This window comes from Cetorhinus maximus, chromosome 26 (assembly GCF_964194155.1).
Source record: "Cetorhinus maximus chromosome 26, sCetMax3.hap1.1, whole genome shotgun sequence".
NCBI lineage: Eukaryota > Metazoa > Chordata > Chondrichthyes > Lamniformes > Cetorhinidae > Cetorhinus > Cetorhinus maximus.
This window is the reverse complement of record NC_135904.1, coordinates 5930883-5952233: the sequence shown is the minus strand read 5'-3', so window position 1 is coordinate 5952233 and position 21351 is coordinate 5930883. Positions and strand designations below refer to the sequence as shown.

Genomic DNA, 21351 nt, shown 5'->3' with positions numbered 1-21351 from the left:
CTGAATAATGTTTCAGGGCTTCCAAATGGTTTCAACTATGGTGATTTGTTAATGTGGAATCTTAATGCAATGCTTGAATCTGAAGCAAATACAGTGGAAAATTGCTGATAGGAAAGATCAGAGCATCAGATGCTTCCCATTCATGCATAATGTTAATTTTGTATCAGGTTTGGCTTGGTTTCTCAATCTACACCTACAACAATTGCTTTCAGTATATCTCTTTTGAAGACTTCTTTAGAAATTCTTGCTTGGCATTGGCAGTTCCCCTCTCCAGTTGATGCCGTAAGTCCAGTTGATGCCATTATGTAATATGTTCTAGACAAACTTGTGTTATCTCATAATGAGATAGGCAGTGAGAAGGGTGATGGGGTAAAGAAAGGTCTGTATAGCAGCAGTGTGGCACTAGCTGGGTTTGTTTGTTTTAGCTTAGCATGCCACACTGGCAAACATCATTTTGGAATGGGCAAAATACTGCGGATGCTGGAAATCTGAAACAAAAACAAAAAATGCTGGAAAAACTCAGCAGGTCTGACAGCATCTATGGAGAGAAAGGCAGAGTTAACGTTTAGAATCCAAATGACTTCTTCAGAGTTCTTCAGAGCTTCGAGTCATAGGGACTTGAAACGTTAACTCTGTCTTTCTCTCCACAGATGCTGTCAGACCTGCTGAGTTTTTCCAGCATTTTTTGTTTTTGTATCATTTTGGAATGGATTGGCTTCACCCATTTCCTGACATGAGCATGAATGGATAATTTCCTTTCACCAATTGGTGCCATTCATAGAAGAAATTGGAGTTCTCCATGTTTTCCCTCCAAAAAAGTGACCATTTTCAAAGCATTGTGGATGTGGGTCATGCCAACCCATTATCATCATCAGAAAGGTCTCTGTTTATTATATTGGGATAGTTTTCCCAGTCAGTCTAGCATTGCTTGGAAGTACCTGGACTCTCAGAATCACAGAATTGTTATGATGCAGAAGGAGCTGGACCCTGTTTCTGCGATAAGATAATTGATTTAAACCTCAGAGACTGTTCTCTGGACCTGACCTCCTTTAGCCCATTTACTTTTTTAGACCTTTGCCCCTGTTTTGAAATTTATTTTGATCTTTCCTTTGTTCACTTTATCTACCTCATGCTTGTGCATTCATTTTGCCTGGCTCATAAAAAAGATTTCTTGGCATCGTAACTGTCCATTCTTTCTTTAGTCGTACTTTAACCTGCAGCCTATCCTCCATCCACTTGAGAAATGGTCTTAATTGTTTCCCCAAAGTATTGGTAAAGGAAACATGATATTATAGTGCTTGTAAATGTTGTGTTATAGTAGTTTTACTTATTGAATAAGTTTGTCCCTTAAAAAGCCTGGTTTAAAGGAGGCATTGCTCTTGACTAGGAGCAGATTAACCATCAAAGCAGCCTTGAAATTTGAGACCATCTGATTTAGTGCGTGAACGTTTCTCTGGCAGTGTCGTATTATCAGTTCCATTGGTGTGGCAGCGTTGCACTAAAGTTCAAAAGAATTCTCTTGTAGATGTGCTCCCTTGTAAATGTGCCTTTGAATTCAAATGACTTGGTTAATCCTCTTTTCATCAGAATCCATTACCTTGCAATCATTATTTCTCAATATAACTCCTGAATCACAAGTATTAGTGATACACTTTAGCTTGTTATAGTTTGAAAGTGATGCTTACCTGGTATTTTAGGCTTTTCCCATTGTTATAACTTTAAAATTTCTATAATGTAGCCAACATCACTGCTCTTTCATGGGGGAATTGACCACTCTTAGTAAAGTGAAACACTGCAATAGCACTTGGCAAGAACCCACTTATCCCCTTTTATAAATTCAAAAGTTATTAATTGGCAGAAGGATTAGAGGAAATTCAACATTTTTTTTCACCCAGAGGGTGTTGGGGTCTGGAACTTGCTGCCTGAAAGGACAGTAGAAGCAGAAGCTGTCATTGCATTTGAAAAAAATACTTGGGTATGCATTGGACCTAGAGCTGAAAAGTCAGGTTCGGCCGAATAGCTTTGAGTGGTCGGTACAGGCACGATGGGCTGAATGGCCTCTGTGTTGTAAATTTTATATTTCTATTAACTTAATTTGTGTAAATGTATATTCCTTTACATTCTTGCACACTTACCACACTATGCATTATGCATTATAAGTTAGCAAGATGACTGACCATAAAGTCAGATAAATTTACAGCACAGAAAGGAGCTATTCATCCCATTGTGCCTGTTTATTCTTTGGCAAAACGAATCTAAAACTCATTTCATCACCCTGCTATCTCTTCATAGCTTTGTACTGTATCTATCTTTGCTAATTATTCAATTTTTCCTAAAAACGAACAATGGTCTTTTTTGCCTTGACGACTTCCTGTGATAGCGCATTTCATGTTCCATTTTGTTTAATGATGTATTCTTGATATTAAATTCATGTCCACTCACCACAAACTCCCAAAAAGTGATTATTTTAATTAATTCTACCAAAGTTCATAATTTTAAAAACCTCTAATCTTCTGTCATCATTTCTCCAGTGGAACTTGTCCCATTGTCTCGAGTCTTTCTCATAAATGTAGTTTCCCATCCCTGTTTCCTGAAAGCTCTTTGGCTATAATGCCCTTTTGTGAGTTGGCCAAAAACCATGTGCTAAGTACCTAACATGTACGTAAATACATCAGTGCCTTCCTTTTGTACTCGCTTCTACTATTTAAAATATCTTGCACTTCAGGCTGATTACTATATTGTATTTCAATAGATAGTCCCTATGTTTAATCTAGTGTTGTACTGGACTTCAAACAAGTACATTTTGGAGCTATGAAAAGAATAAATGGGAAATTAAATAAGAAATGAAGTGAATCATATTATGGGAGGGATCAAGGAGAAGCACGAGACCAAAGGTCCATTTGGTTTGCACCAGGTCTCTGAAAGATCTACCACTAAGATCTATTTGCTGGTCTTTTTTCCATGCCCTTCTAAGGTGCAAGACTTCAGTGGTTAAATAAGGCGGTGCAAATAACCCAAGATCTAAGTAGAATCTTATTAAAAGATGCATAAAGAAACTTAAAATTAGTTAAGTTGGGAATCATTATTTCAATTGTTTAAAATAACTAAAGGGAATGAGAGAAATAAAGAAAATTGAGGTGAATCAATAATTGGTAGCAAGAAAAATCAAGAGTGATATATTAGTTATGTATAAAGGCCAGATAGATTCTCCTTTAAAAGATAAATCGGTAGAATTATAAGGGGTGAGGAAGTGGAACTTTTGTTAAATAAATTCTTATCAGTCTTTTGTTCAGTATTGATTGATTTTCAGGTGCAGACTTTTTAAAAAAATATATATAAATGGCCTCTTTTCAGTATGTGTTAGTCATGGAGGAATCACAGTTGAAACCACTATAATCTTGGGGTTCAAATAATGACAGTTGTTGAGGCAGAATAATTGCTATTCCTGGGGGTAGCCTTGACAATAATAATTAGTCATCCTGATTATGTGTTGCACAGCCTGGAATGTAGTCAGCAGCTGTGGCTTAAGTACGTTTTCACCCTCTCCAGCAGTCTTCCAATAATCTGCGATCACTTCTAAATGAAAATGGTTGGTTTCATAGGAATTGGCAAAGGTAGTAGCAAGTGGTTTGGCACTCCGATTAACTGTGGGATTTCTCATTTAGGTTTGTCAACCTTTTGCTTCAGTACTGCAAAAATACTGGGTCATTTTACTGCAAGGAGACCTTACTGGTTTAAAAATCTGTAGAATTTTTAAAAAATTGTAGAAAAGGTTAGAAATAGGCATAAAGGAAGGTTCTGAATTCAGTTTTTAAATGGATTAAAGAACAAAGATCATTGCACATGAACAGATGAAATTGTAAAAGGACAAATATATTTCATATGTCATTCATTTTCTGAGAATTATTTAAGGCGCACCGAACCACTGATTTGGTAGTTAATGTATTGGAGCATCGGTATATAGCTCTGCAGAGCAATAAGAATGGATTAATGTCCATGACTTTCAACTCCCGATTTCCTGATGCCTGCAGTACTGGTGTTGGGGAGCAAAAAGAAGGCCACATTTGCATACAAGAAAGGTGGGAGAATCTAGCTGAATACCTTTTGCTTGTGGTATTCTTCCCATACGTATGTACCACCTCATGTACAGTAGCATTGGCACAGTTCTGAGGGGCTGTTTTCTATCTGTGTTTTAGATTGGGCTGAAAAAAAAGTAAACTGAAGGGAAATCTTCTGTCTCCATCTTGCTTTTCCTCTTTTCTCTCCCCACCAAAAAAATACATATATGGAATGCTGTATTTGTTGAGCAAATTTGCCTAGTACAGATAAAATTCACCTCAGTTTGCAATCAGCAATAGTGTGGGAAATGTACCAGTATGTGGAATGGGGCTGTTGGATAGTAAATTTCTGATGGATTAAGGTTTTGGCAGAGTACATTGGACCCATAGTAAATCTTGCAATGTATTTTTCAATCAGAAGTTACCTATTTCTAAACTCTGACATGGTCATTGAGATGTGAACATGTCACTTTAGTAATACTGTGTCCATCAAACTCACAGATAACAGAATCGAAATGTGAAGAGTTCTGGCTTGTTTGAATTCTTTTGCTCAGCTATTGGGGAATTGCTGAACAGTTGAGGCTAAAAAATGTTACAGTATATGTTTATATTATTTGTATGATATATCATAGACTTTTCAGAGGCCATCGGTTTAAGTTAAGATGGAGTTCAAATCTGATTGTTTAGTTTGAATGCTGTTTTTCTTTTCGGAGTAAAATAGACTTAACACAAAGATAATTGTGGTTTCCATAATGTGTTTAGAACATTGCATCATAATATGATATATGATCACTCCACATTTTTCTGGAAATGTGGCTATCTTCAATGAAAAATGGTTTAGTGTTCTCAATTCATAGTGTTGCTCTGACATGAAATTTAAATACTGTAAAATATATACTTATTGAGATGTCTGGAATAACTTGAGATAAAAAAAATCACCTGAGGTGTGGTGTGTTGACTTCACCATATAAGGTAAGGAGTTCAAATATTTGAGTATTATGAAAATAAATGGTTGATGTTTTGGATCCGTTGATTGCAAACACAAAAAAGTTAGGTTCAATCAGAATAGAAAATATCTTTGCCTTGAACTACCAAGGAAATATAGAACTTGTCCCTCACGCGGTATGACGTCAGATAGACGTTGCCAGTATAGTGTAAATAAGTGTTCTGCTCCTGCAATGCCAATTTCATATCAACACCAAGATTTTCTCTTTCTTAAAAAGAAACCTTTCAACTGAGGACATTCACATGTGGAGACCACCAGTATATGACCAAGATGGCACCAGCCTTGTTTTTGACCTGTTTGGACATAAAGGAAGTGGACTATCGAATGCTTTGCCACTTGGCAAATGATAGACTGATCCAATAGCATGGTTATTGGAATGCATTAACTATGCAACTATAGACCAAGAAATAATCCCTCAAGTGAATCAAGAGAATTGACTTTGTTGATGTTTACAAAAGCATTGCAAGCTGTGAAAATAATTGATGCACAACCGCCTGTTGAGAAAAACACCTTTTAATCAAGTTGATTTAAATTGACTAGTTTAACTATATGCCACTACAATTCCGTATTTTATATTGCTACTTATATTAAAAAAAAATAAACTTCATTGTCTTAAAATAGTTGGAGCAATTCAGATTGTAAAATACTCATTTTGCTTCAGTATCATTCTTTGACCTCCATATTCATGTATAATTCTTTATTTTGAAAATAAAATTACTTTTTTTCAACATTAATTGGTTGTATACTTTGTTCTTGTTGCGTTAAATTACTTTACCTCAAAAACATTGTTCACAGAACTGGTGCAAAAGAAAGTATTGGGTATGGATAGCCAATAATTTATTTGTGTATCTCAGCATCCCAAGGACAAGCCTAGTGACTGAGGATGATAATACTCGATACTTAATCATGACCATTTTGATAATATTTGGTGAAAGATGATTATACAGAGCTCATTGTAATCAAAAAAATTGGTTTACTTTTACAGTGTCTGTTATTTTGCCTACCCACAACCTTTTTGGTGGCCAGTTCCAATTTTAGAGCAACTAAAAGTTTTATCCCCAAGTCTTGATAGTAAAGCCACCATAGAACATACCTTCTGAGGAAATGAAACTGTACAAGAACAGTTCAGGAATATTGCTGTTTACATAGAGTTCAGTAGGTCATTAAGTACTGAAGTTGAATTTTGTTGGATTAACTTACTGTAACAACCATAACAGTTCCTGACATCCAGAATTATATGATTTTGATTCTCTCTTCTCTGTTTGAATGTGACTTGGACATATCTATAATTTTCAATTGTCAATCTTGGACCAATTCATGCTATTTTTACCCCCTGGTAGATTTGTGACTTCTAAGTGTCTATAAGATATATCCTGGAAAATGTTGAGAACAAAATGTGAATCTATGCTAGTTTAAAAAAAATCCTATACGTAGAATAGTAAAATACCTTTGGTATTCTTAAGGGCTATGCTGCTTACTTTTCACTTATGAAATTTTGGATGTGTAGTAATCAGAAGGGAAGATGATTTGATTCATTTTTCATGTGAATTGGCTTGTGCAGTGAAGTGCTTGTGGGCTTGTGCAGTACTGTGCATGGTTGTATTTATCCCATAGTAATATGCAGTGTGGCAATTACTAGCTTCCTAATGGAAGAAATATGTATTGGAGAGAAACAATATTGTTTACATTCTGGATGAGATGTCACCTTTTAATGTTCTGTTCTGATATGGCTTTAGGAATCTATGCATAGACAACAATACCCCAAAATCTTACTACAGTATTTTATAGGAGTTAAAAGTTAAATTCTGTCAGTATGAGGTCTATTATCACCCCACAAATTAGTGAGGCATCAACCTGTGGCATTTTGTTGAGACTTATGCACTGTAGCAATGCTACGGAAATGTAACTAACTGATTTATAGTATACAGCTTGAGAAAAGCATACTATCTGTACAATCCTGAACAGTCCGTTTGGGTTAAAAGGTACTGCCTTTCATCATGGTTGTGGCAGGTTTGAAATTTTGAGGATTACTGGTTTTGAACAAGTAATGTGTTCAGAGGTCACAAAGTTAACTGTTATAATATGGAAGTAATATTGCACAGATGCTGGCTTACCCAGGTTTTTGCAATCCCAGTTATAATATAACAGCCAAAAACAATAAACCTGATCAAACTGTTTACATCAGACCAAATTAATACTGAAAATGAGCATCCTTAGGGAATGCTTCATCACTCATACTGCAGAGCAGGGGAGTCAAATTTGTTCAATAACCCTTGAAAAAGTATGTAGCAGAATATAAAAGGGAAAGAGAAGATTGAAGCTAAGAATGTGTTGACCATTAATTTCTCAAAAGTAGGATTTAGATTTGTATGGTTGTTTTCCACAACTTCGGGATGTTCCAAAATGTTTGACAGCCAATTAAGTACCTTTTTTGAAGTGTTCTCATTGTAATGGAGGAACATGTAACTTGTGGAGGGACTGGTAGCCTGGTATCTTGCTGGAGTAGTGTTTAACTTTGAGTTGAGTAAAGAGTTGAAAATTGTCTGCGATGGTGGTTGACATGCGGTGGATTTGAATGAATTGTTAAAAAAGCTGACTATATTCGGTGCAACAGCCTTTGTTCTTTGACTAGGTTGTCTTGGTGCACACGTTTACCATTTGGGGATTCTACATGATTCTGGTCTCTAAAAGAAAATGTCATAAGATTTGCTGTTACCTCCAAGCAGAGCTATTGTAAATGACACAATGTACATGCTTAGAATCTCTACATTGGAAGAAAATGAAAACATTGTGTCTGCCCAATCTTGACTTCTGGATTTACTTATGCTGATGGTGTTTTTAATGTGTTTAGAAATGGCTTTTGTTCTTGTTTGCAAATAACTTGTTGCCAATTTTGGTTTTGTATAAAATTACTTGACTATATCCATAGGAAAATACTTGTATCACAACAATGCATGGTTTTTACTTGTATTGCTGGAACATGTTACATTTCTTATGAATAGTTGACCAAAATCATCTTGGATATTGTTCACCAATTTTCAACAGTCACCACATGGAGGAAGCTCTTCATGGGACGATGATTGATAATTTATATAATAGGAGACTTTGAAGATAATGGGAAACTGTTGTCCCTTTACCTCTTGTTTGTGAAAAATTGTCTAGAAGATGGAAGTATAATCATTTGGTTGCAGCTGAATTGAAATTTTGATGACCCTGAGGATTGTTTGCAGTGTTCAAATCATTCAAATTAGGATTCATGGACTGTGATGGAAATGATGGTGACTTGCACTGCTAATTCCATGTAAATTACAAAATGAGTGGTCAGTCCTTTAACATCCATCATTACAAGCTATCCCAACAAACTTCATAATTATAAATGATGAACAAAACCTCTAATGGTCTTCATGAAGATTAAGGATGAGCTGATACATTGCTACCTCATCAAAACTGAAACTTGGCAGCATTGAGCTGCTGTGCCATCCAAATGGGACATCTGCAACAATGGGTACCTCTTTTGAGGCATCCATGGTAGCAAGTGGATGGCATCTATTTCTTGTCCTACTCTTGCCCATTGCTTTTTCTTACCTATGCATTTATGGCATCCATCATATTTACTCATAAAAGAGTAATCTTCCCAGTAGCCAGTTCTGCAAACCTTTCAAGGGTACATCTTCAGCTGGCATGAAGAAAAATGGGTTAGTTGCTTTATGCCAATCAAACAAGTTGCACCATGTGGACCATGAAATATAATTGAGGAAGCAATAGCAGTTAAAACTTGTTGGGATTTTTCTGTGACTATGCAGGTCGAAGATTTGCTTTAACACTGGCACCCAGTGTCCAACCTATCCATTGGGTACAGGCTTGGGGGTCTTGAACTCTTTTGGATTCAATAATGGACAATTCATAAGGTTGTTTTTGCTTCAAACTGGCATTTATATTCAAGCCTTGGGCTTAAGAAACTTCCAAGAAAAGCAGAAACACTGAAAAATGGGCATTTTGTTTTGTTTTGGGGGGGTGGGAGAACAGAGAAAAGGACCTTCTAAGGGTTGTGCTGCTCAAAAGAAAATGGAAGACAACCAAAATCTGGACTAGATTATTTCTAAAATACTCCTTGATAGTAAAATGGAGAATATTTAGCCATAGATTATAAATAGTTGAAGAAATGACTAATCATTCAGAAGGAGGTGGCTCATGTGACCTGACCATTAGTCAAAGTGGAGTTCCCCCCCCATATTTAAATTCCATTCCCCCCCATATATAATGAAGAAAATATCCTTGTAAATCCACTTCCGGCCACAGGAGGAAGTATTTTTTATCCATGGATGCATTTAATTGTTAAAGAAGGAGGGTGGGGGGGAGGAAGAGAGAGAAAAGGAGACATAACAAAGCATAAGATTTGCTTAGAGAGGGAGGCCAAAGTTGCAAATGGGCGAGAGAATGGAGGGGGGGGGGGGGCATGAGAGAGAGAAGGGGGCATGAGAGAGAGAGAGAGAGAAGGGGGGGTGGCATGAGAGAGAGAGAGAGAAGGGGGGGTGGCATGAGAGAGAGAGAGAAGGGGGGGGGGGCATGAGAGAGAGAGGGAGGTTGGGGGGTGCAAAGGGGCTAACTGTTCCAAGAGCAAGGCTACCTTTAAGCCCATTTCTCTCTCTCCCTCCTCCTCCTCTCCTCCTCCTCCTCCCCCCACTCCTCTCTTCCACCCTCCCCCTCTCTGTTGTGTGGCAGGGGTGGGTCTTTCACTTGGTCCATCACCTGAGTCCGGGGAAAATGTTGCAATTATTTCGCAGCGTCGTTGCTGTCAATCAAAGGGAGGGAAGGGAGCCTCAGAGCTGAGAAGAAGCTCCTATGGCGGCGGCGGCTGGGCGAGATTCACGGCACTTCCAGTACACCTAATGCAACTTTTCGCAACTTCACCGCGTCGCTCCAGCCAGACTGCGCCCCAACCCAGTGCAAACTCCCGGGCAGAGGCGTCCCTCCCGAGCGGGGCGCACAGAACCACCTCCAACCCCCCCTCCTCCTCCTCCCCAGGCAGCTTTTCCAACCACCCCCCCCATTTATATTTTTTTTTCCCCCTCTTATTTTTTTTGGGGGGGGAGGGGGGGGTTAAAAAAAATTTTTTTTTTCCCGGCAAGCGGACCGATCCCAGATGTCGTTGTTTTTGAGATTTGCAGACATGGCGCACCTCCATTTTTGAACGACTTTTTGTGTGTGTGTGTGTGTTTGTTTTTTTTTCTATCTCTCTCTGTCTCTCAACGCGTGGACCACCGATCAAAAGAAACGAGAGTGAGGTGGTGGGGGGGGGGGGGTGGAAAAAAAAAGAGATGAAAAATTGCAGCTTTTTGAGACCGAATTGATTCTGAGGCGAGGGTTTGAAGAGCAGCGAAAAGGAGGAATCGCTTTCGATTTAGCGAAGTTTGGTCGACGGGGAGCGGTGACTGTGGAGCCCGGAGCCTCGCAGCTCTATGGAACAGGTATGTTTACAATCAGTGCTAACCTCTTCGTTACACGTTTTTTATTTAAAAAAAAGATATTTAGTGTAAAATTAGGATAGTCTGAGATGACGTAATTAAAATTGGACTTGTGTTGTGTGACTTTATTTTTTTTAAGAGAGAAAAACCAAAAGCTTTGTTGTAAGTTTTGGTGTGCTTAATCTTAATTTTTTTTTTCAAAAAAAAATATATATATACGTGTGTGTGTGTGTGTGTTTTCTGTAGACCTTGTCGGAGGCCGACAATGGTATTGAGTGCTTGAACAATGTCGATGCTGCGTCAGGGCTTTCCAACTCGACCAGCCAGCAGCTGACTCCAGCGGACCGCCTGCCTTCCAGCAACTTTGACAGGGCAAATCTGCACTTGGGAACCCCACATCCACGTGCACCCGAGAACAAAACCGAGCCCCGAACCTTCCCTGATCCCAAAATGATGTCTAACGAGGATAAAACCCCCGAAGACGACGGATCAGACCGCAGCAATGCTTCCAGGTACGAGCTCTCGACTTTCATGTCCCATTTTTTTTTGAGGGGGGCTTTGGTCCACATTGTTTACTCGAGAACCATGCTCACCTATCCTCGATATCTAAAGCTATTTTTTCCAATTTCTACCCAATCTTTAATCGATGACCTTGAGATTCCTAAAAAGCCCCACCCTGTTTTTTTTGCTCGCAGTTTCTCCAACTTATGATATGCCATTTGGGCCTATATTCAGCAGTGGAAGTACAATGTAAGCCTGTCGAGTCCACTTTTATTGTTTATTTTATATTATAGCGAATATATTCTTTCTGTTCTTGTTGCTGTAGTAAGATGACCTTGTCATTGCTGTTGCTGCAATGCACCATTTTACTCACAATGCAGACGGGTTTGAGAATTTGAGGATTTGGTGTCCATAGTAAACCCATAGAAGTAAATTGTAGTAAATATACTACAAAAAGTTGCATGAATGAAAAAAAATTCATATTTATAGATAAATTAGGAAGTGCCTGTTGGAAAGTTGCTTCTTCGTCTATATTTTTATCACCACCATACCATTTCACTGTATGTCTTAGGGTATTTTGTAAATTTTTATTACAATTTGGTGAAAAGTTTACTATGCTTCTGTCCCCATCTCCTGTATTGGAATAATAATGTATGTGCTATATAACTGGGTTGCTTCGACTATGCTTCTATGTCCTGTGTCCCTGAAATACTTTTGTCTTTCTTGAAGATGTTTATTATCTTGAATACACCTTTTAAACTTTATTATAATTGTTTTAATTACTTTGCAACACTTCATTCCTTTTAGATTTTATATACATGTATCTCAGTTAGTTTCATGACATTGGGTAGATGGTGCATTCATACTGCAAAAATAAAAGATATTTCTCGATGGCATTAAACTGTAGAAACTTTGCATTGAAAGATTCTATAACTTTTAATAATTGTTGAACTTTTAACAGGTCAATGGATATTATTGCCTACCAGACACCTGGCCATAGATGGTGCTTTAATTGAAAAATGTTAACCTGGATTTAGAATTTTTTGTTTGCTTGTAAATTTGTGGGTGCAATGAAAATCATCTTTAAAAATACCAATTCTCCAGCAGTTAGCATAGTTAACAATTGGCAATATTTGAATTTCAGTTGCCTTTGACCTGTGATTTAAGATTGAAGCACTGTAATATGGTGTCATCTTTAAAAGATGTTCCTCAATGGAAGTAATATTTATTGCTTGCTGTTTTTTAATGTGATCTTTGAAGATTTTCATTTCTTTGAAATAAACATACCGCATTGAAGGTATTTTAACTGAGATTGCACAGAATTTACAGAAGGATGGACATGGTCAACTGTTAATTTATTTCAAAAAATGTGTATTATACTAAAGATGCAATGTTCATTTTTTTTCTTGAAGATGAGTGCATTTATATTTTTGCTGATTTCAGTGAAACTATCTCTAATGGCCTTTCCTGGGATTTGGTCTAGGTGGACAGGTGGACCTTTCCCTTGGGTGGTCACCTGAGGTTTAAGTTTCATTCTCTGTTACGATAGGATTGATCTTGGGTACACTCTCGGACTGGTTTCACTGTGTGGAACAATTCATTGCTGAACTAAGATCAACCTGGTGGCTTGAACAATTGTAACCATTAGTTGTTGAGCAAAAGTCCCATACATCTCTAGTTACATGGAGCTTGCTGCTTAGTGGGTTCCTTTAGGAATTATGGATGTACAGTGGCTTCTAATGAAGCACTGATGCCAATCCACCTCAGCCTTGTCTGATCTTGGGATGTTGGGAACAGATTTTTGGATGGAAAGCAGATCCTTTGCTAAGATGCACTCCACCTGTTGTAAAAACCTACCAGTAATTTGGCATGTCCCCTATGGGCTTGCATATATCTGCAGGGCTTTGAATTCCATTCCAGATGCTGGTAAGGTGCCTTGAGATATTACCCAAGTACGTTATCCACTACTGGCAGATAGGTTCTTTCTAGTTGTGGTTCCTCTGCTTCACAGAGAAGGAAAGGTCATTGAAGTTGTCCATGCTGGACCAACATCTGGAATGGGAACATCTGCCCATTCCAGTAAGGCACAGTGATCGGTGTCCCAAACCTGATCCTTCACCTCCAAACTCCATAAGTTCCAGTGTCCATCTAATTCTGCCACTCAAACAGCTACAGATGTGAGTTCATTCTTGCAGACAAAGCTTGTTAAAAGATTATTTTGTGTCAATAAAGTTACCCTGCCACACCTTGGGTTCTGGTGTCATCATTACATAGTCTGAGAAAATGACCATTTACACATCACTAGTACATCACGTCAAATAGGGTAGGTGATTTGTCACAGCGAGCAATTTATCATATTCTGGAGATGCCAACATTTTCACTGCCTTTGGAATGTTTAATGAAAATGGTACTAATGCCGCTATATGTGGTAAGTTTAGAAATTTGCAATCACTTTTGGAACGTTGCACCATTTCATTTCATATTCTTAGTTATGGTGGGAAAATCAGCTAGGCCACTATAGTTGAGAGAGAGAGAGAGAGAAGTTTGAAAAGGTTGGTCTATACATGCATGTTTAAAGATGGCTGGTAAGTCTGCAGAATGTTTAAAAATTGTGAAATGAAGAGATTATGTTCCATCTTTATAATAAAAAATGCAAAGTTAAAACAAAAAACACCACTATAGTGTATAGCATTGATGGTAACTTCTCAATTGCTGAACAACAAAACTCTAGGAACTAAATCTTTGCATTACCTTTGAACAAACAGATGTAGTTTGGATGGAATTAGCAGCTTCAACACCCACGGGGCTTTCATTCTGCATACTGGAGCTTTTGCTCAGTTGTGAAAATGGTTTAATTTTTAAAAGAAAGAAGGTTGAGAGGGGCTGATAATCATAGCAAAAAAATACCTTCTGGCTTGCAGATGCACTGTTTGCATATGCTTTTCAGGGTTCACAATTGTGAAAGAAAATAACCTGCCAAGCTCCTGTAGCCATTGACCCAGCTTTTATATAACAATAGCTTGTCACTGAATTGGAGTAGGGGTTTTAAATTGTGATCCCTTAGGTAGAAACAATTGCAAGGATGAATGTAGTGTTGATTGAATAACTTGGGAGTATTCTGCAATGGTAGTTTCAAACCTAACTGCAGCCATGAATGTTTTTATCATAACAAAGTTTTGCTGATCATTAACGTTCCTGAAGTGAACGGCTTGGTTTTACAAGCAATTTTAACGCATACTTCTGCAGTTTATTCTGAGGGGCATGCAGTACAGAAACTTGAGCTTAACTGAAACTGGTAACCCAGTGCTGAGATTTTATAGCCCCAATTTCTCATTCTGATCTTCACCAGCAGTGTGCATGCTTTTTGAGTTATATGCTGTTGCATGGTTTGGAAAGTTCTGAAGCATTATGTATAAATACAAAAGTGTGGATATTTATATAGATTTACTGTACTTTGATACTGGACTATTGAACAATACAGTTAAACATTCAGTTTGAACTGAATTCATACTTTGGAAATAAGAACCAACCAAGTACATACAATGCATAGTTTTTTTTACAGCCAAGTCACTGGTAACAAATGTTTACCAATAAAATGCCTGCCCAAGAACAGGTTGAAAATTTGGGAGGAAAGCAGCATCTTCTGGGATGATGGATCTATGTGGATATGATTAAAATGTTCCATAAAAAATGAGTGTCAATTTTTCTCTCAGATTCCACATGTACATGGAAATCAAGCTTTTTGTGTTCCATTTGGTAGCATCTAGCAATCTGTGAAGGGAGAATGGAATGTTTAATTTCTGTTGTGCAGCATACTATGTTGTTTCAGAGAAACTGATCCAAATATAAATATTCAGCGTTATACAATGAGTTACTTTATTGTCGGCATGGTAATGTATTTCACTTGGAATGTGTGGCTGGTGATAGATCCTGTATTTATTCCAAAGAAGTTGTGCAGTCGTGTTTCTTGCATTGGAATCAAGTCAGTTATTTGGCAGCCATTTTATGAAGGTAGAAATCACTTGTACAGAGCTTGTTTTCAACATTTCTTCAAGGGTTTTTGTTAGTTTTCTATTAGTAAATTAACTTGTGTGACTAACTGGAAACCTGTATGCATGTGTCAGACTATTTGGTGATAAGTGAAGGCTTTGGTGTATTGTTTAGAGGGACAGTGTAGCTGTCTTTTTTGAGCTTTTAGTCAGCTGCAGTCAACTTCAGAGAGACAAAATGGCTCTGCTTTACGCTGCATAACTAGACAGACATACTGCATTGCATAGTGTAGTTAGGAAGTACAGGAAGCTGGTGATGATGTAGCTGAGTTCAAAGGTTGTGCTCTGGAATGTGATTGGCTCTCTGCGTAGTAACAGAACTGCCTGCAGCAGAGCACTCAACAGCTCTGCCCTAGACTGACGTCACTGCTGCCTGTGTAAGCCTCCCTCGTCAGGCAAGCCGCTGTATTTAGCTGTGAGAATTCTTGCTAGGCTTACACAGCATGGCAAACAAAGTGACTAGGATTAATCAGCTATTTTCCTGTATGATGTGCATTTATAAATATTTTTTGTAAACCCTTCTTAATTTTAAGGTTTAAATTTAATCTTACTTTCTGTATAATCGCTAGATTCAAATGCAGTCGTTTAGAAGTGCTTGAATTGGTGACCTCATTTTGCTTTATATTTTCGGGGGATTTTTTTTCCAAGGGCACTTCTTATTTTATCAGTTTAAAGAAAAAAAATTAGCCTTGCGCCAGGAAACAACCCCGTGCTTCAATTATGCCCTTGGCTGCTCATAGCTCAGTTCCTATATTAGAACCAACCCTTTTGTTGTTAACTGAAGTGAGCTCTCAAGGATTAGAACAAATTCATCCAGATGTGTTCTTTGATATTATGGTTCTTCAGGGTGGACAGCTGGTTAGGATCACAGATCTCCTCCTGTGACTAGCGATTGTCTGAATATAGATTGATTTAACCCACTCCTTGCCAAAAGGGTCCAGTTAGAGGTCCAGCAAAGAAATACTCGTTGTATTTGAAGGCGGATTAGTCATTTTATAAATCTCTTGGCACAATCACTTTTTAAAAGAATCATCAATTGCATTTACCATAATTGTAAAATGTACCCTTTTTGTCTACATTCCACCATTTCTCTTTGGAGATTCTTGGATATAGTTCCATTAGCATCAGTCACCTGCTACCTGGCTCAAGTGGCCATTCTTCATAATATGACCTAAGTAAGGGCACTCGACAGCACAAGCTTGCTTTGGTTCGTTTGCTATTTCTACACAGGCATCTTCTAGAAGGAGTTGTTGAATTGTGATTGGAGAAGAGGCAATGCCCATATCCTATTCCTTCAGGGGCGCTGAGCAAATTGTATCACCCTTAATGTCACCCTGGGTGAGATCAGTTAATGAGTCTAGTATGCTTGGCAAACATAGCATTCTCTTGAAAAAACACAAAAGGCAGGATCCTTTGAATGCTGTTTCATGCCCTGACTGGTCAAGTCTGTATTATCACTTAGCACAGACTGGGAATGAAACCTTCAATATTGTTTCTCTGGGTCAGTATCACAATATGTGGTATATTTACCCACTGAGGCCTGGAGGGCACCAGGATCTTTCATCACTACTTAATATTAGTAGTGATGGTGAAACGGTATTTTGGGACCGAACACATGCAAAAACAAAGGAGCTGAAAATTACAGTGGCTGATCTGTGTTTAGCTGTTGCATCAATGTTAAAATTTCTGATGAAAATAATTGTTCAGAAGTTTGCACAAAAAGTATGCTGTACTCACAGGAAGCTACTTAGGCATTTTAATTTTTGAGGTCAGTGCAACCGAAAATAGTGCATTAATATGCGGCGTCTTTTGACAGTTTGTCTATAAAAATTATTTCCGGCTTTATCCACATGTTGATCTTCTAAAGCTTTGTTGCCCATGTCCTAACTCTGCAGAGTCCTTCCATATCCAGTCGTGAACAATGGTGGACAATTCAACAATTAACCAGAGGAGGATGCTCCACAAATACACTGATTCTCAGTGATGGGGGAGACCAGAACATTGGTGAAAAGGGCATGGCTGAAGCATTTGCAATTATCTTCAGCCAGAGGCGCTGACTGGATGATCCATCTTGCCACCTCTTGAGGTCCCCTGCATCACAGATGCCGGTCTTCAGCCAATTTGATTCACCCATGTGGTATCAAACAACGGCTGAAGGCACTGGATACAGCATAGGATATGGGCCCTGACAACATCCCAGCAGTAGTACGGAAGACTTGTGCTCCAGAACTAACAGCACTCCCTAACCAAGCTGCTCCAGTAGAGCTACGACACTGGCATCGACCTGACAATGTGGTATGTCCTGTCCGTAAAAAGCAAGACAAATAAAATCCAACCAATCACCACCCCATTAGTCTACTCTAGATGATCATCAAATGATGGGTGTTGTCAGCAGTGCTATCAAGCAGCACTTACACAGCAATAACCTACTCCCTGAAACTCAGTTTGGGTCCCACCAGGGTCACTCAGCTCCTGGCCTCATTACAGCCGTATTTTAAACGTGGACAAAAGAGCTGAACTTGAGGTGAGAATGACTGCCCTCAATATCAAGGCAGTGTTTGATTGAGTGTGGCATCAAGCAGCCCTAGCATAATTGAAATCAATGGGAATTGGTGGGGAGGTGGTGGGAAACATCTCTCCACTGGTTGGAATCAAACCTAGCATAAAGGAAGATGGTTGTGGTTGTTGGCAGCCTATCATTTCAGTCTCAGGATGTCAGTGTGGTAGTGCCCCAGGCTCAACCATTTTCAGCTGTTTCATCAATGACCTTCCCTCCATCAGGACATCAGAAGTGGGGATGTTCACTGATTGGTACTGAACATTGTGCATTCATGATTCCTCAGATACTGAAGCATTCTATGCCCATATGCAGTAAGATGTGAACAACATTTGGGTTTGGGTTAATGTGTGGCATAAATGTCAGTTGCCACTTAAGTGTCAGGCAATGACCATCTCCAAAAGGAGAAAATTTAACCACCTCCCCAGGACATTGAATGCGTTACCATCACTAAATACCCCACCATCAACATCCTGGGGGATTATCATTGACCAGAAATTAAACGGGACCAGGCATATAAATGCCAAGGCTACCAGAACAGGTCACAAGCTAGGAGTTCTGCAGCGATTAAGTCACCACCTGATTCCCCAAAGCCTGTCCATCCATCTACAAGGCACAAGTGCGATGGAATATTCTTCATTTGCCTGGATGAGTGTAGCTCCAACAGCAGTCAAGAAGGTCGACACCATCCGAGACAAAGCTGTCCTCTTGATTGGTACCCCACCCGCCGCCTTAAACATTCATTCCCCCCACCGTCTACATACAGTGGCAGCAGTGTGTACAACAGACGAGGAGGTGCACTGCAGCAACTCAATAAGCCTCCCTTGACAGGACCTTTCAAAGCTGTGACCTCTAGCACTTAGAAGGACTAGGGCAGCGTTCACTGCCAAGGGGTAAAATCCTAGAACTCCCTCCCTAACAATACTGGGTGTACCTACACCACAAAGACTGCAGCAGTTCAGGAAAGCGGCTCACCACCACCTTCCCGAGGGCATTTAGGGATGGGCAACAAATGCTGGCCATGCCAGTGACACTCACCTCCAATGAAAGAATAAAACAAAGCACACACCAAGTTCCTTTCGCTCATCACCCCTGTGCTTGCTGACCTACATTGCACCCAGATCTGGCATCAACTCAATTTTAAAATAATTTATCCTTGTTTTCAAATTGCCCCATGACATTGGCCCTCCCTATCTCTTAACATTCTCCTGCCCTCCCCGAGACCAATGTTCTCCAATTCTGGCATCTTGTGAATTGTTGATTTCAATCATTCCGCTATGGGTGGCCGTGCCTGCAACTATCTAGGCTCTAAGCTCGGGAATTTGCTCCACAAACCATGCCACCTTTTTTTGTTGACAATCTCCTCTCCACCCACCCACCCACCCCCAAGAGTACTGTATGACGAATTTGGCATGTCATGAAGGGATCGTGTGTGTGTATGTGGCGCAATACCAGCAGTTAAGTACCCAATTAGTGCTATCAGCTACTTGTAATCTTCTGAAAACAATATTCTAAAACCATCACTGCGTCAAAATCAATTAAATGCAGTTTAGAATAGTCTAGTATACATTACCAAAATTTGTGAAGTTGTCCGGTGTACACTGGGGTTGCCAGTTGTCTTAGGCTATGCTGATCATCGGTGTACTGTATCAGTCTGAATCATGGTGAGCTGACTGTATCATTAAAGCCTCTAGGTCAAACCATTTTGGGTCGGTTACTGGACAAGTGTTGACAGGAACTGTGCTTATCTGTTGCCGTATCAATTTATTTATTTGTTCTCAGGGTTTGGGCATCACTGGGAGAGCCAGCATTTATTTCCTATTCCTTATTGCGCTGAAATGGTGGTGATACATTTTCTATAAACCGCTGATGTGGTTCAGTACAATTGAGAAGCTTGCTAGGTTGCTTAAGAGGGCAGTTTGGGGTCAACCACATTGGTGTGGGGCTGGAAGTCACAGGCTAGAGCAGGGAAGGATGGCAGATTTTTCCTGCAGAGTTAGTGAACCAGTTGGGTTTTTACAGCAGTCCAATAGCTTCATGATGTTTACTGATAACAGCTTTTTGGTTTTATTTCCACAATTTTTTGAAACTGAATTCAAATTACCAGGATAAGATTTAATGCGCATTCTCTAGATTATTAGTCCAGATTTCAGGATCACTTAGTCCAGTAATAGGACTTCCGTGCTTCTGTATATGTGCTTAATCAACACAGCCATTAGAAAATGCTGGTCATTCAGGTACAGCAAGTGGAGAACTGATGCAACTTCCTGGACAACTGGATCTTGCACAGATTCTTGCTTTCCTTAGTAAAATCAGCTGTTGCTGAGAAAATAATTTTGCAACAATGTATGTTATGATTTACAAAAATTTACTGAAGATCACATGATGCATTTAACTTTTATGCCACTCTACTCTGACCTATTAAAAAGCATACCCCATTAAATATAAACTGCAGGCATGAATCCTTTCCACACTGATTCTAGTTTTTGCTGGCACATTTAAAATTAAATGAATCAGTTTTTCAGCTAAAACCTGCCTCTCAATTGCACACTTCTTGTCAGCTCATTGCATAGTTGAAAGCTGCTGTTGCTTGGGATCTAATTGTTCACTATCTCCTTGTTTTACTCCTTTGGAGTGAGGATCCAGAAGCTGTGAAGTATAAATCCATCATTCAGTCGTCATCTAAACACAGCCTCAAGAAGTTGCTCTTAAGCACTTTATGAGCACAAGTGATTTGAATTTTAAAGCAGACCACCTGCTGTCTCATTTTTACTTTCATTTTGTTGATGAATTACTTGTATTTTTGGATTTAACAGATCAAACTATCTAGAAGGGGGACGTGGAGGAGAACAAGTCAATTTTTCTGCTAACGCATTTATTATGCTGGGAGGATCAAAGGAAAATTTGGAGCAACAGCCCACAACTTTTGAGTACTTTTGATATCCTTATATAGACACAGCTCTTTAAGCTGCAAGTTTAAACAGCTGTTTCCGTTTCATACAAGTGACAGAAAATATCATGGTAAACAATTCACCCCACCCCTTCTAGCAAACATGCAGCCATGAATAAACCCAAACTAATCAGTAAAAGTTTTCCGTGTCATTGCAGCTAAGACAATCCCTCAACCAGTTTCCTCCTCCTTTGAGAAAAATGTTCCGTCTTTTGTAACAATATATCTTGTAACTGCAATAAAATTGTCTTTTATTATTTACAGAAGTTTTGATCTTTGGGTTTAAAAAAATGAATAAGTGCTCTTATATAGGGCCTTTCGTAGCTACAGGATGTCCCAAAGCAATTCACAGCCATTAAGGCACTTTTGAAGTGTAGTCATTGTTGTATTGGAGGAAATGCAGCAGCCAATTTGCCCACCATAAGCTCCCACAAACAGTAATATGATCATCTGTTTTTGTGATATTGATTGAGGGATAAATATTTCCAGGATACTGGGGATAAAATAGTACCATTGGATCTTTTCATCCACCTGTTTAATGTCTCATCCCAAAAAAGGCACCCCTCCCCCCCACCATCTGTACTGCACTGGAATGTCAGGCCTGATTTTGTGATCAAGTCCTGGAATGAGACTTGAATCAACAACTTTCTGGCTTAGAGGCGAGTGTGCTACCAACTGACCAAAGCTTATATTCTTTCAAAGTGCTTCATGCAATTACTTCGCTATGTAGTGACTGTTATAAGAAAAACTTGCATTTATAAAGTG

The 21351-nt window shown here is 39.0% G+C and overlaps 2 protein-coding genes across 4 annotated transcripts in view; both read left to right on the top strand.

Annotated features, from left to right (window-relative positions):
• Window positions 1-5796, top strand: part of ctc1 (CTS telomere maintenance complex component 1) — an 80542-nt gene extending 74746 nt beyond the window's left edge. For 2 of the 3 annotated variants that reach the window (XM_078530025.1, XM_078530026.1), the window contains exon 24: window positions 5282-5796. In XM_078530025.1, coding sequence (XP_078386151.1) covers window positions 5282-5427 — 146 coding nt within the window. In that variant the 3' untranslated portion in view covers window positions 5428-5796. The remainder of the gene's footprint in view (window positions 1-5281) is intronic. The other variant, XR_013573460.1, reaches the window with a different exon arrangement.
• A 4073-nt stretch (window positions 5797-9869) lies between these two features.
• Window positions 9870-21351, top strand: part of chd2 (chromodomain helicase DNA binding protein 2) — a 91221-nt gene continuing 79739 nt past the window's right edge. Inside the window, exons 1-2 of the mRNA XM_078530023.1 lie at window positions 9870-10532; window positions 10776-11041. Of these exons, the coding sequence (XP_078386149.1) occupies window positions 10524-10532; window positions 10776-11041 (275 nt within the window). The 5' untranslated portion in view covers window positions 9870-10523. The remainder of the gene's footprint in view (window positions 10533-10775; window positions 11042-21351) is intronic.